This window comes from Rhagoletis zephyria, unplaced genomic scaffold, assembly GCF_001687245.7.
Source record: "Rhagoletis zephyria isolate East Lansing unplaced genomic scaffold, Rhagoletis_zephyria_1.1 Rzeph_scaffold_00028, whole genome shotgun sequence".
Classification (NCBI taxonomy): Eukaryota; Metazoa; Arthropoda; class Insecta; order Diptera; family Tephritidae; genus Rhagoletis; species Rhagoletis zephyria.
The window spans coordinates 496,859-512,673 of NW_016157112.1; the positions used below are offsets into that span (position 1 = coordinate 496,859).

The 15,815-nt window shown below is 34.3% G+C and overlaps 1 protein-coding gene across 1 annotated transcript in view; it reads right to left on the reverse strand.

Moving 5' to 3' along the window:
• The window catches only part of Sema1a (semaphorin 1a), a 441,797-nt gene that overhangs the window by 142,411 nt on the left and 283,571 nt on the right, over positions 1-15,815 (reverse strand). Inside the window, 1 exon segment of the mRNA XM_017616838.1 lies at positions 4,144-4,252. Within this exon segment, the coding sequence (XP_017472327.1) occupies positions 4,144-4,252 (109 nt within the window).

A 15,815-nucleotide genomic window follows, 5' to 3' on the forward strand; every position in this document is an offset into this window, starting at 1 on the left:
ATTTCCTAGAAGAAATAATTTTATCCAAAACCAAACATAAAAAATGTTTATAGAAAACAAATGTTTGAAGAAATCGAATTGTAAAAAATAATTTTTATTTTTTCTAGAAAAAAATGTATTATATAAAAAGTAACTAATACAATTTTAAGAGTAAAATAAATTACATAAACAAAAATTTATGGAAGCATATACATAGAAACATTTTTAGAAAACATTTTTGGAGGAGTTTGCATTTTTTAGAGAAAATTTGTTTTAAAGAAAAAAAGTTTAAAAAGTATTTCCTAGAAAAAATAATTTTACCAAAAGCCAAACATACAAAAGTTTATAGAAAAAATTGTTTAAGAAATTTAATTATAAAATCATTTTTAACTTATATCTCAGGAAAAATGATATGTTTTTTATCGGAGAGTTTGCTGTGGGCCGGTGCTGGAAACTGCAAAACTAGAAGAAGTGCTTTCCATAAAATTGTTGACAGTTCAGTAACTATTTTTAAAATACTTCCTTGTTTCTAGCGCATTTCCCATTTCAGCAAATTTTTTTAAAGTATTTGTAAGTCTCAAAATGTTATCAAAATTGCCCACTGTGGCTCGTTCATTCACCCATTCATTCTTTGCTGTGCGCCAACGACAACGACATTGGCGACTACGACGACGACGTTTTCTAATTGCGTGACTATGCAAAATATTTCGCCAACTCTAATTGCATTCCAACAAAGATTCGTACACACACAAACGCTTGCAGATACATGCATTTAAATAAACTTATTTACAATACTGCCGGTATGCAGCACAAATGAATCGAAAGTAGTGTGGTGGCCCTTTAACTGCGAACCTGCGAACAACTATGTAAAGCGGTAAGCTGAGTTGTGTCACTGGCATGGCATTGCCTGATAAAGCCGATGTACGGACAGACAAAAATGCCATCAAAGTTGGCATACAAATTGCCGTAAAATAGTACACGAATTCCAATTGTTGTGACTTCCGTGCGACAAAGCCCAAGGAAGAAGCGGTGTGGTGAGGCGCTGACATGCTTTATGGTGCCTTAAATGTGGTTGGGTTTTAAGTGCTTATCGCGCAGGCTCAACAAAGCTGTGGCTTTTCTTTGATGTGATGTGATGTGATGTGAGCGCGTATGAGATTTGAAGTACATAGTTAATTAGCGCTAAAATGCGCGCGACGTGTCGTCATAACTGATTAAGCGAAAATGTGGTTTGGTTGAGCCTAAAATTATGCACATAAATCGATATGAGATATCTTCTGTAAGCTCTTCGGATTTAATTGCCTATGAAATAACTAAGTGAGAAAGGCAGCTGCTTGATGGCGTTAAACTAAGCAATCAACGTTTGCTGCCGCATGACCTTTTGACCTACAATCTGACGAGAAAAATGTGCATAGAATAAGAAACTGAACATTCTCTTTTTTCACTACACACATGCATACATACATATTTCTTAATTTATGTAGAGCGCTTGAAGTAAGCTGTTTTTCTTGGCAGGTGGTCGACGCTTTCGTTTGCGTCTCGCGCACTTTCTGCTTTGTAGCCATTCTTGTGCCAGCACGGCTTCCTTAAATGTAGTATGTAAGTATGTCTGTAGTCTCAAGCGCCTTGCAGCGCCGTTCGCATGTTCAAGTGCACTTTGAAACGCCTATAATTATGCGACGACCATGCAGATGCATATATCATATGCCACACATTTGCACCGCCGACCTCCGTGTGTGTATGTGTGTGTGTGTGTGTGTGTGTGTTTGCGCGTGTTTGCATATGCTTATGTATGCTTTTAGGCGCTTAAACACATTGCTTGCCATTTTGATTGCGCCGCCGTCCGTGGCAGTTGCCGTTACCATATTTTGTCATGTTTATTTTTAATTGATAAAAGTTTTACGGCGCGCTTAGCGCTCAAGACGTGAAAAATTAAAAAAAAAGTAAAATTAATTACAGCTGCAAGCACGAAACGCGCGCACACAGTACAACACCATACAATTTATACAAACAGCTGAACGTTGCACACTGGGACAGGAGACCCTCATAATTGCCATCAAACACTAAAACTAAAGGTTTTAGATTTTCTAAAGTTGATCGAATGTTTTCCTAGACATAGCCACTATTACAAAAAAAAAAAAAACAAATTTGAGAAAGAACTTATTTGTATCAATTAAAAATCGTTAAAAATTATTTTTATATAGGAAAAAAAATACCAAAAATCAATGGTAAGACCTACGTAGCTACTTCAAGGTTGCACCTCATTATATTAAAATTTAGTTGGCTCCAGAATTGCAATATCAAAATCTTTCAAAGAAATCTAAGGTAAAAACTTGAAATTTTTATCAAAATTTGTTGAATAGTTTTTAAATATTGTGCAAAGCCTAAAACTTGAATTTATATAGTTTTTGTCAAAGAGTATATTATATTTTTATAAAAAAACTCTGAAATTAAAAAATAACTATAAATAAATAAATTGTCAAAACTTGACTTGATTTGTGGTGCACTTATCATTTTGACACGAGGTGTATATGTTATAAAAGTTTATTATTGAAGATATGTGAAAGCATTATCATCTTCACCACTGTCATCGTCATCAACTGTTGCGTTATCATCTTACTTAATAGTGCTACCACTGTTTTTTTTTTTACTGGTAATTACCGGATTAGAGCTCAGTTAAAAATATCCCTATTAGGTTTTTCTAGGTTACAGTTTCTCGGGTTATGCTAAAGCAGGGCAATTCTGGCAACTGCCTTTCAACTCACCAGTCTTTCGAAAGGAAAAAGTTTTCCGTAAGACAATTGTCAATTCTGGCAACTATCTAGAAAGCTCTTTACTGTCTTTCGAAAGACTAAATGAAAGATCTGCCAAAGAGGAGGTCTTAGCGTTATTCTGTTTGTCTTTAAGCAATAAGTTTATTTAAAAATTAAATAAAATTAAAAATATTTATATGCATATTTTGCTTTTTAAAATAATAAAAACTAACAATTAAAAAAAATAATTAAAAGTAAAGAAAAAACCAAAATAGGAAAAAGATTCTTAAAAAAAATATAACATTAAAAGAGAAAAATAAAATTTAAAACACTTTTATTAAATACTAAAATAGAAAAAATTAATTAAAAATGAAAAAAGTAGATAAAAAGAAAACAAGTTCATAAAAATACATAACTTTTTTTTCTTTTTAAAGGAAAATCAGAAAACGAAAAGGAAACTATAAATATATATTTTGCTTTTTAAAACAATCAAGCCTATAGATTAAAAGGAAATTGAAAAATAAACAAAAACTAAAAAAATACATATGTACAAACTTTCCAAAAAATTAAGCAAATATAAAAAAATATATATTTTTGCGTTTCAAACCATAAAATTAAAAAAGAAACTAAGTTTCTAAGAATCAAATGAGAATTAAAAAAGAAAACAAAAAATTAAATAGGAAAAATAATAAAAAAGCAGCTCCCCGAGTACTCGAATACGTATCTCTCGAGTAGGGCACCAGTTTTCGGCTGTAGGAGCTGCGCAAGCAAAGTGGAATATGTACAAGTGCATTATGGCAAAAGAGCTTTTCACCACGAGTGGTGGATGAGTGTGCTTCTTTCTAAGACTTTTTGTGCTAGAATAACAATTGTTAAAAAGTTTTTAAAAGTCTTTCGAACTATCTTGCCATCCGTATTTCATTTGCCTTAGCAAAGACTTTTTACTATCTTAGCCAGAATGGAATTGTAAGTCCTTGTTTCTTTCTCCATGAATTCGTGCTCAAAAAAAATAAAAACTAAAATTAAAGAATTTAGACGTTAAAACTTTTTTAAGAGTCGAGAGTGAAAAAATTTTGATTTTTTTTTGGCAGTTTTTGATGGTATCTGGCCCATTGTGCGTCGCACGTAAGCACTTTTGTTGTTAATGACACACGTATTATAGCTACGTGGCTATTGTGTGACGGCGGCAACGGGTGTAGGACTTGAAATGACGTAATTTTATTTTTACCTCTATTTCATTATATTATCCTTCATATTTTTTTTTTTATGATTTCACTATGTCATTGCAAACATAAATAAAACTTTGTAGGCTCACATATATGTACATACATACATACAAGTACATACGCGTATTAGCTAAATTTCATAAATAGAAAAAAAATTTTAATTTATTAAATTTAATTGCACTTACCTCGGCCTTGCCTTTAATAATACACATCTTGACGTCATCCTCGGTAGATTGCCACACCAAGCGCTGCTGTTCCGTTAGATCGTGTATGCTCAGATTGAACACGATATTTCTGGAACGAAATAGTAGAAAAAACAAACGTTAGTATCTCATAATAAAAATGTCCCAATTTTTTAATCTAATGAATGCAGAAATGTCGAGCAAAACCGATTGTGGTAATATTCGTGCTGTAGACGCTATTTGTACATTTAGCGGTGCACTAGTTGGTGAAACGCACTTTATTAAAAATCATGTCATCAAGGAACGTAGAGAAAAGCTGAGCTCTCAGCTCTTACTGGCTTTACTTACTAGATGCGAAAAAGAATTATTCGACAAATCAGCCTGAAGTACCTCCATTGCAACTGAGGTGTAGAGGCCTGCCGCATAGTGGAAAATCCCCTTATAAGCAAAAAGGCAAAAAGTAGCAAGCGTGCTCCGATTTCGCTAATATATGCCACATTGCTTAGCAATGAAGAAATATGAAAAGTGGCATAGCTTGAAAACTGCCACGCCCACTACACTAGACGGCGGAAATAGTAAATGCTAACGGCTTTTAATAAAATTTGAATAGCATTTGAGCTTCATTCATAAATACAAAATTTCACAGCTTTTCTTTTTTGAGACTGTAAAGCAGAAAACAAAAATTAGCCAAAATTTCATTATATTTGATGATTGGGCCCACATTTTTTGCGAGTTGTAGACGTTATAGCGATATAATCTTTACAATATTTTATATTTGGGGTTTTTTTTTAACAAAAGTGACAGTAAAACTAAATTATATCGAAATCAGATGAAATTTAATGTTTCCACCCAGTAGAGTAGAGGGCGTGGCAATTAACCCATCTTTGCCATACTTTATAATTCCCTATTCGTAAGCAAAATTAGAGCACAAGTCACATTTCAGTAAAATCAGGGCAGGTTAACTATTCTTTCCATCTGCCTCCATATAGTCGAAACAGTGTGCGGCGCCAAAAGGTTCTTATATCCTCTATAAAATACTTGGAAATGTATGAAATATATATGTATGTATATTATCAACGATGAAATGACTAGGAAAAATTAAATGCAAACCTTTTGAAGGGGCAATCCTTCCATTCAACCACTAATCTCGCGCTCTGGCTCCAAAGTTAGGAGATGGGCCTTAAAAGACATTTACCGAGGACACCGCCTTCCAGCCCAATTACCCTGCGAAAGCCCTGTGTATTACCAAAAAAAATATCAAGCTTGTAAGATAATACTAATACTAACGATTTTTTATTGGTCCCCCTTTTGCATTCTTCGGGGTTTTTGTGGATTTTTGGCGGACCTAGTTGTCATGCGATGACAAAATGGTTAAATGAACAATTGGTTATTATTACTGGGAATATTCTGCAGATAAACAGATAGAAAAATATTGACTTAGGAATCCTATACCATTTCTACGAAAAGTTGTTTTTTCCCAATATAAAATACATGGAAAACTTTGGGCGCTTTGAGCGACCTCTAAATATTTTTTGATTTCAAAATAAAAAAATAGGGGTATATTTTTTTCGGTATAGAACAATCCTAGAGGGTGAGAGCATAAAAATTCCGACTTTACTTTTTCACATGCTTTTTTTTTGGACCACCCTAATGTACATACATACGTATATCCAGCTGATTTCGAATACGGGGACGAATACGAGGAAACAGAGGATACGAAGACGAATACAAATAGCAATACGAAGAAGAGAACGGATACGAAGATGATTTTGATTCGAAAGCAAAGACAGCACTGAAACGAAGACGAACGCAAATGCGAGGATGCAAACGGGGGTGAGTACAAAGACGACGAAGAAGATAAGTACGAAGAAGAATACAACGACGAATACGAAAGTGGAATACGCATACGCTCCGAGGACCAATACGAAGGCAGCGACTAAAACGAATACGAAGATAAATACGAAAACTAATCCGAACATAAATGCGCATATGTAAAGGATCTAAAGACAACACGTATACGAAGCCGAAAACAATGACGAAGTCGAAGATGAATAAGAAGAAGAATATGACGACGAATACGAAGTGGAATACCAACAACCAAAACGTAGACTAAAAGATCTTCTGTACCCTTAAAAACGGCCAAATTTGGACGCTAACTGACACTCTCTGTATATATAAATATACATACGACTATCTTTGGTACAACGCCAAAAAAGTATAGCGAGAGATAAGGCAGCAGACAGTTTAGCCAAAGAAGCAATGGTCACAATCTCAACCCGTACTTAGGCTTTGTTTACGATACGTCCAAAGCGATAGTGGAAAAGTAATGGAAGAGGAATGAGAAATTGTCACTGATGATGGTGCATTACAGGACTTCAGCTCTAGGCAAAGTGCTTATTGAGGAAGTCTAGTATAACATGAAGATGTGCAAGCATTTAATTAAACCACCCTAAGGAGAAAATTATGATTTTTACCGCCATTCTTCCAGGGCGCTGTCATCCGCATAAACCAAAAATATGTATGGCGGAATCTTCGCCATAGCTTCTGTATATACATACGTATATCGACGGTTGATTGCAAGATCGACCTGTCTGGGCAGCCGGTTTGAAAATGCCCTGTTTCGAAAAACTTTTCAAGAGCGCCCTACTTCAGAATTTGGTTGAAGAATGCCCTATTTCATAATTTTTCCCGTCGAAATATAGTTACAAAAAATTTTTAACAGAGTAGTAAGATGAAATAATATAATATAAAAAGGAGGAATTTATATCACTGTGTACAATTTTTAGCTTCTCAAAAATCTAAAAAAGAGGGTTGGTATTTTTCCGATATAAGTAATGCGGCTCAAATATATTTATTATCGTTTATCAAAATATGGGCGTTTTCCGCCACTTCGACAAAATTGTACGCTGTACATAAATAAAAGCCAGGAAAACGCTTTCCATAAGCAACTTTACGAATAAATAATTCATTGAGTAACGCCTTAAGTATTTACAAGTATATAAACAGTGCTTTGTATATACATACATACATACATTTATACTCGTACGAGTGCATACAGATTTACATTTCAATAGTTATTTATGGCAGTTAGATCTACTCGTAAACTTTTCCCGCGCACGCATACTTTAGCATAAATTTGTGTACAAAGAAATCGGCGCTATCGAAAGCACTCGGATTTCAAATGCACACCTACATACTTACAATAAACTAACAAATGCGAAAACATACATACGCCATTGCAAATACCGGAAGTTGATCTATGTGCTGCCAAAATTTGTTGAGCTGTGGCATCCGGCGTCAGGCAACTGTCGTTGCGTCAGCATAGCCTGCCTGCATAAACAAACGCTGCAAAGCTGCAACGGTAATACATTCATCAAAACGTTTGCAATTGCACTCAGCAGGCAGGGCAAGCCAAGCCAAACTGCATCGAACCAAGCCGATCCAAACAATCAGCCTGCGTTGCAGCATCAGACCACCTGCCATGCGGCCACACCCTTTTTTTTTGACTATTGCGCTGTTACCACTATTGCTTGCTTGTTGTTGTTGTTGTGTTAGTATAAACTTATTCGTTGGATATTTTCGCATGCATGCGCGCCAACAATTTCCATTCGCATTCGAAATTCGCATTCATATCTACGATTATTTTTGCCCTCCCGCCAAGTGTTCGCTGTGTGAACCCATACGCATACATACATACATACATCAACAGATACAAACATATGTACTGCCATGCATATGTGTAAATCTTTTGGCGTTATTGAAATAAATTTTTCGTTTTGCTCACCAAATATTTTGGCGTATTTTCCCGTATGCAACATTGCTGCCGGATAGGTACCATAGATACTTCAGATAAACATATGCACATATAAATATATGCACATATATGCATGTATGTATGTGTGGAGGTTACAGGGTAGTTGCAGCGCTGTTGACGGAAGTTTTGATAAGCTCAGTTCATTGGTTTTTCGACATGACAGATTTTACTTTCATCATTTCCTTTTTTCGAGGCTTTACGAAATATTTCAGTCGATCGATCGACTCTGCTGCTGTGCGTCAATTGAGTATGCACTCATAGTGGTTTTTGTTTTATAGATTTGTTGATGTAGTGTTGGTGTTGTTTTTTTTTGTTTTGTGATTATTATTATTTTTTTTTTGTCACAAGTTTTTGAGATGAATATGACGCTTTCGCAAGTTTTAATGCATCCATATATGTGATGTTGAGCTGTTCAATTTGCATACTTCACAAAAGTTATTTGCACTTCAAGTTATTCGCAGATAACTTCTAAATAAGTAACTATTACAGTTGAGTGATTGGAGAGGAATAGGTGGATTTTGAGCCTAAAGGAATATGGAGGATTACCTACATTTGTGAAATTTGTCCGCCCCAAAAACTGGTTATGTATGTCTATGTGGTAATAAAGCATAACTCCATTCTTTAAAAAAATGTTTCTTTGAGCGATGGAAGGTATACGTATTTCAAAGAAAAATCTGGAATCCGTTAGTGGTAAAAAATATATGTATATTTATATCGAAAATCTCATTGCCAACTTTGTGGTTGGTGGTGCATTATTCTTTTGTTAACACATGGATGTATAAATCATTATTCTTATCGATAAAATTTCGACAAACATTTTATCGATGCATTTATCTACAATGTGATCGATAATTCTTTTGATGTATTCATCATTAATCCGACCTATGTATTAATCTATGTACTTATCGATATATTAATCGATAATTTTATCAATATATTAATCGATAATTTTATCAATATATTAATCATTAATATTATCGATTTATGTACCTAATAATATCATTATCGATATATTTTTCCAGCTTTTATGGAAGGTGGCAGCAATCATTATCTGTCAAATTTGAGCTAGTGAACGGATGTCTCAGAAGTAAGTGTAAATTTCTCATCAAAAGTAAGAATCTAAGCGAACTCAGACATAAACTTTTCACTACAGAGAAGTACCAAAGACAAACCTCAGATCCACACATACTTGAAATATGTTTTTACGACAAAAAAAACCTGGGAATTGGATTTTTTCCACTAGATCTTATCTTTTTAATAAATTTATGATTGTAGTTCTGTTGATCTATTGTTGATTAATTAGCAGCTGAAATTAAATCCAAAGTCCTGATTAAAGGTAATTAATGCATTTAAAGTCATAATTTAATCTTTATTTTGTGATTTTTATTTCTTCGATAATTCTTAATCGTTATTAGGAGTTTCTAATTCTTCGATTATTTTCAATCGTTGTTTTGTGTTTTATTTTCTCCGAAAAGTTTTAATCGCTATTTTATGATTTTTATTTTTCAATTATCCGTAATCGTTATTGAGTGATTTAAATTTTAATCGATCAAAAATAATCGATATTTTGGATTTTATTTCTTCGATAATTTTTAGCCGTTATAATAGGGACTACGTTTTTATAACTGATTAAAATCTTTTATTTTATGATATAAAAAATTAATGTGAAAATAACGGTTATAATATGATCGAAAAAATAAAAATCATAAAATATCGATTAAAAATTATCGAAAATTTCAAAACGCATAAAGAAACGATTAAAAATAATCGTAAAAATATAAATCAAATAATTACGATTTTTCATAACATAATTTTCGGTCACTAAATTAAAGGCTAGACCCAAATTTAAGATAAAGCCGCCGAAGTTGCCTTCACAGAAAGGCAATAGTCGCAGTAAGACAGGAAGAAATCGGTATTACAGTGCTGACATATGTAAATTAAAAGTGATCTTGAATCTCAATGTCAGTGCCAGTATTAAGGTGCTCGTAAATGATGGGAGTAAATACATAGAGAATAGGAATTCACTCTCATTCTCACCGTCTAACAAGTAATGTGACAGTGGGTATTCGTTCTTACCGTGGAGTTCTCATAATGTGTAACAAGGGTGTTTGAGAGTTTTCTTACACTCTCACTCATAATCTCAGCTCGCATATGCTACGCGTTGAGAATTTTTATTCTCAGCCGTACACAGTGTATGATGCCTAATAACGCAAGAGTGATAGAATACAAGAATGCGCAAATCAAGCTCTGAGCAACCGGATGTGACGTCATAAAAGTGATTGAATGAATAAAAGTGGGGGAATGAGGGAGCAAAGAATAAATTCTAAAGAATAAAAGGAAACGCGAACATGTGATGCGTAATAATGATTTAAATGCAAGTAGGATTGTTTAAAAAGAAAAAACATTTTTATTTTTAATTTCAGTTAATTTTAAGAAAATTATTTTATTATTTTTTTTTATTTTGTATGGTTTTAAGGGGAAAAACATATATTTTTTTTTAATTTTATTTAATTTTTAGAAACTAGTATTGTTTTCAATAGTTTTTGAATATTTCTTTCTATTATTAATTAAATTTTTTTTTATGTTAGAAAAATATAGTTTTTTTCAAATTCATAAAATTTCTGGAAACATATTTTTTATCTTTTGTTAATTACGATTTTCTCCTTTTCCATTTTTGTAAATTTTTTAGAAACTTATTTTATTCTATTTTTTTGATTCTTTTTTTTTAAGGTTGTATGGCTTTAAAAATAAAAATACATATTTTGTTCATATCATTAAATTGTTAGAAACAAGTAGTTTTTTCAATATTGTTTTGAAAATAAAAATTTAGTTTTTTTAATTTCATAAACTTTTTTAACATATGTTTTTCTTTTTTTAATTACTATTTTCTCCTGTTTTAAATAGAAAAATATAAAAAATTGTTTTGAAAATAAAAATTTAGTTTTTTTATTTTCATAAACTTTTTATTAAGATATGTTTTTCTTTTTTTAATTACTATTTTCTCCTGTTTTAAATAGAAAAGTATAAAATATATTTTTTCATTAAATTTTTTAAACAATTTTATTTACTTTTGCCTTATTTTCATTTTCTTTTATTTATTAGTTGTTATTGTTTAAAGGGAAAAAATACATATATTTTTTTAAATAAAAATTAATTTTTAGAAAACTTATTGCTAAAAGGCAATAAGCCTTAGCAGATCTTTCGAAAGACAGTAAACAGCTTTCATGATAGTTGCCAGAATTACCCTGTTAAACTGCGTTTAAATACTTAAACGCTTCCAGCCTTTGCCTTTGTAATAATAAATACATACATAAAATCCCATTATTTACCTATTTGCGAACAACAACAATGACAAAGATATTAACACTACCATCAATTGACGGCAATGCAAATGACAACGACACGTTTGATAAGGGCAGAACGCAAATGATGCGTTACATTGTGTTTGCCAGCTAAATGTGGATAACAGGGCGTATGAGTGTTGTGTACGAATGTAAGTATGTATATGCATATGTACCGCGTTGCTTGGTTGGTTATTGCATGTCGGCGCAAATTGCGCGTATAGTCAAAGTTATTATGCCAGCAACCCGCGCGTTGTTGATTGCGCTGTACGTCGTAGTGGCATTTGTTGTTGTGATAGTTGTCAATTTTGTTGTTGGCAATTATGATGCGTTTGAATTACCACAACAATAATAACAATAACAGCTGCAACAGCAAAGGCGGCTCGAACGTGATAACCTACACATACATACATATATACATACCAACATTTATTGTGTGAACATACGAATGAGGACATGGATGATAACATGCAGCGCACACACGACAGACAAACGTCAGCGACCGAGCACGCAGTCAACGCTAGCAGACAACAAAGCCTCATTTTCAATTGCCGCGAAACTGAGGCAAAATCCCATCACACACACGCACACAGACACAAGGGGTGCGCGCGCGCGTGTATCATCAATGTCAGAGTATTTTGCCGCATAGCGCTGCTTGACAGCACAATTTGCGCATTCGTTCGTTCGCGCGTTCAACGGTTAGTTGGTGATTGGACGACGATAACGCGCGCGCGTCTGTAACTACACTTTACAGGACGCCAGGCGAGTGTGGTGGCGGCTAATGGCGCCGCGTGTGCTTACACTCCCCACTTCCGATAGCGTATTTGATGCTTGAGTTAGGCAAAAAAAAAAAGGAGAAATGCAAAATTATGAATATGAACAGAGTCACTGGTACGCGGCGGCTAATGACGGCAAGCGCACGCATTCGTTGTTGCCACTATTGCTAGAGTGCTGTGCTAATGTAGGAGTAGAAGGATTTTAAGCACTTTTGCAAGGAGGAGAAGTTTGGCGCATGAAGGGTGCTAGTTGCGCGATGGCGCGCAAAAATTATACATATGAGCGCAAATACGCTGCGCACACACCTGCGCCGTGGTGCCTTTGTTTTGTTTTTTTTTTTTTTTTTTTTTTTGAAGCGCACACATACATATATGTGTACATAAGCGCCAGCACAGCCTCACGCATGTTAGCGGCGCCAATTCTATTGTGAAAAAGAAAATGTTCACGTTGTATACGCACTGGCTGTGTGCGCTTACTCACGCGCCACTCTTTGTCGAACTATAAGCAGTGTCTGTAGTAACAATTACGTATTGGGTGGAAGTAAGCGGGCGCGCGCCAGTTTAGGGGAGGTGCTAGCGGCTTACGCGGCCTCGGCGCGTTATTAATTCGCATTTGGCGCGCAACGCGCAGCCATACACTCATAAATATTTACCATTGCGTGGCTTGTGCGCTATGTCTATGTGTCCTTATATGTCTATGGCTATGGACGATTTTGCCTCTGCATGTGGTGCTGCGCTTGCCTCTCGAGTGTGCAAGCCTGTTTCTTTTGCACTTTTGTGTTGTTTTCTGTTTTAGTTTTATTTTTCTGCTATTCGCCACGTTATTGCGGCTTTGCATGTTTAAGCCACGCCAATGCGCTACACTCAGCCGGCGTACTCTTTACCATAACCACCGCCAGCGCGCGCTATTCTTTTACTCATTCCTCGGCGCTGAACAGCATTACACTTGGCAACTGTGGCAAATATTTAAGTACATACTCATATGCAAAGTTTGTAAGCACGCTTGTGTGTCTGTGATGCGTGTGTGTGTGTGTGTGTGTGCGCTTGGTTGACTGCATTGCAGTAATGTTCGTGCTGCGTCTACTCAGGCGAGACTGCCATGCCGCTGTGGCTTTCCTTTGTTATCGCAGCAGTCCACGCCACAATGTGCACAGCGCCGCGTTCTCCTCTACCCATGCGTACGGTGCCTCAAATATGCTGCTCTAAGCCACAGTTGCAACGAGATTTTTCTTCCTACTTTCTTCTTTGCAATTGAATAAAATTTAAATTTGTGCGAATGTGGCAAAGTCAAAGGCAAATGAAAAATTACAAACACCAAAAATGAAGCAAAGAAAACTAAGAAAATAAGTTGTATGAATTAAAATCGGTTTTGGTTAGAGCGTGAAACACATAATTTGCCAGCACACGACAAAAAACAGGGAACATTAGCGAAAATTTTGCAAGTGGTGAGCACGGCAGTGTGTAGATTGAATTGTTAAAATAGATTTAGGTGCGAGAATAATTTGAAATAAAAAAATTTGTTTAATAGTTTTCTTCTAGTTGTTGGGTTCAACCTTGATCTGTGTATATCTTGGAGAAGTGCGTTTGGGTTCAACAGATCGCCAAGAACTACCTTTTTTGCCTCAAGAAAAGGTTGGTTGATTGGTTGGTTGCAGTACTTCCCAGTCGCTACCCAGCACACAATAAGCGCATTATTGCGCCATTTTGTTGCACTTTTCACGGGGGATATGTTACTGGGTCGAGTCATTTCGATGCTCTAATGAATTTACCGATTTCGCTTATGATAGCTCCTGATAGATCGGTTAGTTGTGCTACCAGATGTTTTCCTAATGTTTTGTGTCTAATATTCGAAAGGCCTTGACATTCACAAAGAGGGTATCCAGACTGTTTAAAAAAAGCGCAATTTCTGAAAAAAATCGCACTTTCTGAAAAAAATCGCACTTTCTGAAAAAAATCGCAAAAACGCCACTTATTTTTTAGTTAATAAAATTCATGAAATCGATTTAACAAATCTTTTATTTTAAAAATGAGATATTTTTATAATATTGTTTTTTAAGACCAAAAACGAATATAATACCTTCAGAGGGTAACATAGTGATGTACAAACAATTTTCTTTAAAAATACGCATACTTTTTAAAAATATTTGTTTCAACACATTTTGCAATAGGACTGCGCAGCTATTAAATTTATTATAACTCATATCAAATTAATTAATCGCACAATCCGCTTTTAAGAGCTCGGCGTAAAAAAATTAAATAAAAACCTATAATAAAGCGAGATCAGCTATTTTCACAATTTCTTCAAAATCACCTATTGTGTCTGAATGATTTACATTTCTGTTGTTTTCAAACAAACAACAAAGTGAATTGGCAGGTCCCTGAAACTGACCCTGTTGTGATTCACACACTTTTCTGGTAACAAAAAGGCGCCTATTGCGAGTGTCAACTGGCAATAGAATAGAAATTTGTCGATCGAGTCGATCATCTTTTATTTTGTTATTGTGTAACTTGAGCGATAAAAATTTGTACTATTGTGAATGGTTGACTGAATTGTAAACAGCAGTTTGTTTGTTTACATTTGTTTCTTTAGTGTTTCATTTACATTATTTTTAAAATAATTGCTTTTATTATAAAATTAAAAAAATTAAAAAAACCGACACATTTGAAGCAAGCAAGGAGGGGATTGCGAGATTCGTCGGATGCCTTGGAGTTGGAAGATGAAGTGCATGTACACATATGTTAATTTTATGAATAGAAGTTGCGTTCCCGATACTTCACGGTTTTTAGATTTTACAGGATTTGCAGGAAAAGCTGTTTTTTTTTCATAATTAATAAACTTTATGGAAGTTTAAGAAATACGGTACGGTTTAGTTATGTGTACAATGATGTTGGGTATTTGTGCCCAAACGCGTGATCCGACTTTAAAAACTTTAAATAATTAAACTTTAATTTAAAATAAAGATTTCAAATTTCCGACCACTAGTTAATTAATAAATTATGCATTTTTTTGTAAACTTTGATGTTGGTTCTGCTCAAAACGACTGTGGCTGGTGTAGCCGTAGTTATATGCACAAGAAATATTGTATATCTTTCACAATAGAAGCGGAGCGGAAAATTCTTTTGCCTATGTCCCACTCTCCTGCATCTGCTCGACCAATCGCGCAAGTTGCCTTTTGTTGCTTACAATTTTTGATCTGAAATTCAGACACATACATACATATGTATATTTGACAATTTTTTACAACTTCCAGTTCAATTGACTTACTTTTTATCCATTATAGTACCACTTTCTTATGTACATTATATAAATGCAAACTCCAACGACTTAACAGACAGGAAGGATGAGCGATTAAAAAGTATTCACAGTCGCTAATTGAGCGACTAAGCGACACTCACAATAGCATCGATAATCGCTTAGTAGTCGTTCATCTACTATTTACCAGTCGACATTCGCAATAGGGGTGAAAATCAAAGCTTTTTTATAAGTATTTAATTGACTAGGTAATCGTTTCAAAAGTTCTTCGATTAGGGTGATTAAAAATATTTGACAGTCTTTTAATGTGCTACTTACGTCAAGTTTAGCACGCAGTTCATTAGCCACTTCTGTAAAATTATTGTGGAAAACTAAGTTTTGTATATTTTTATAATTGGAAAAAATTTATTTGAAGGGAAAAAATATAAATAAATATAAAAAAATAAATTTTTACGCGCAAATATAAAAAAAAAAAAAAATTGTCAAATCTG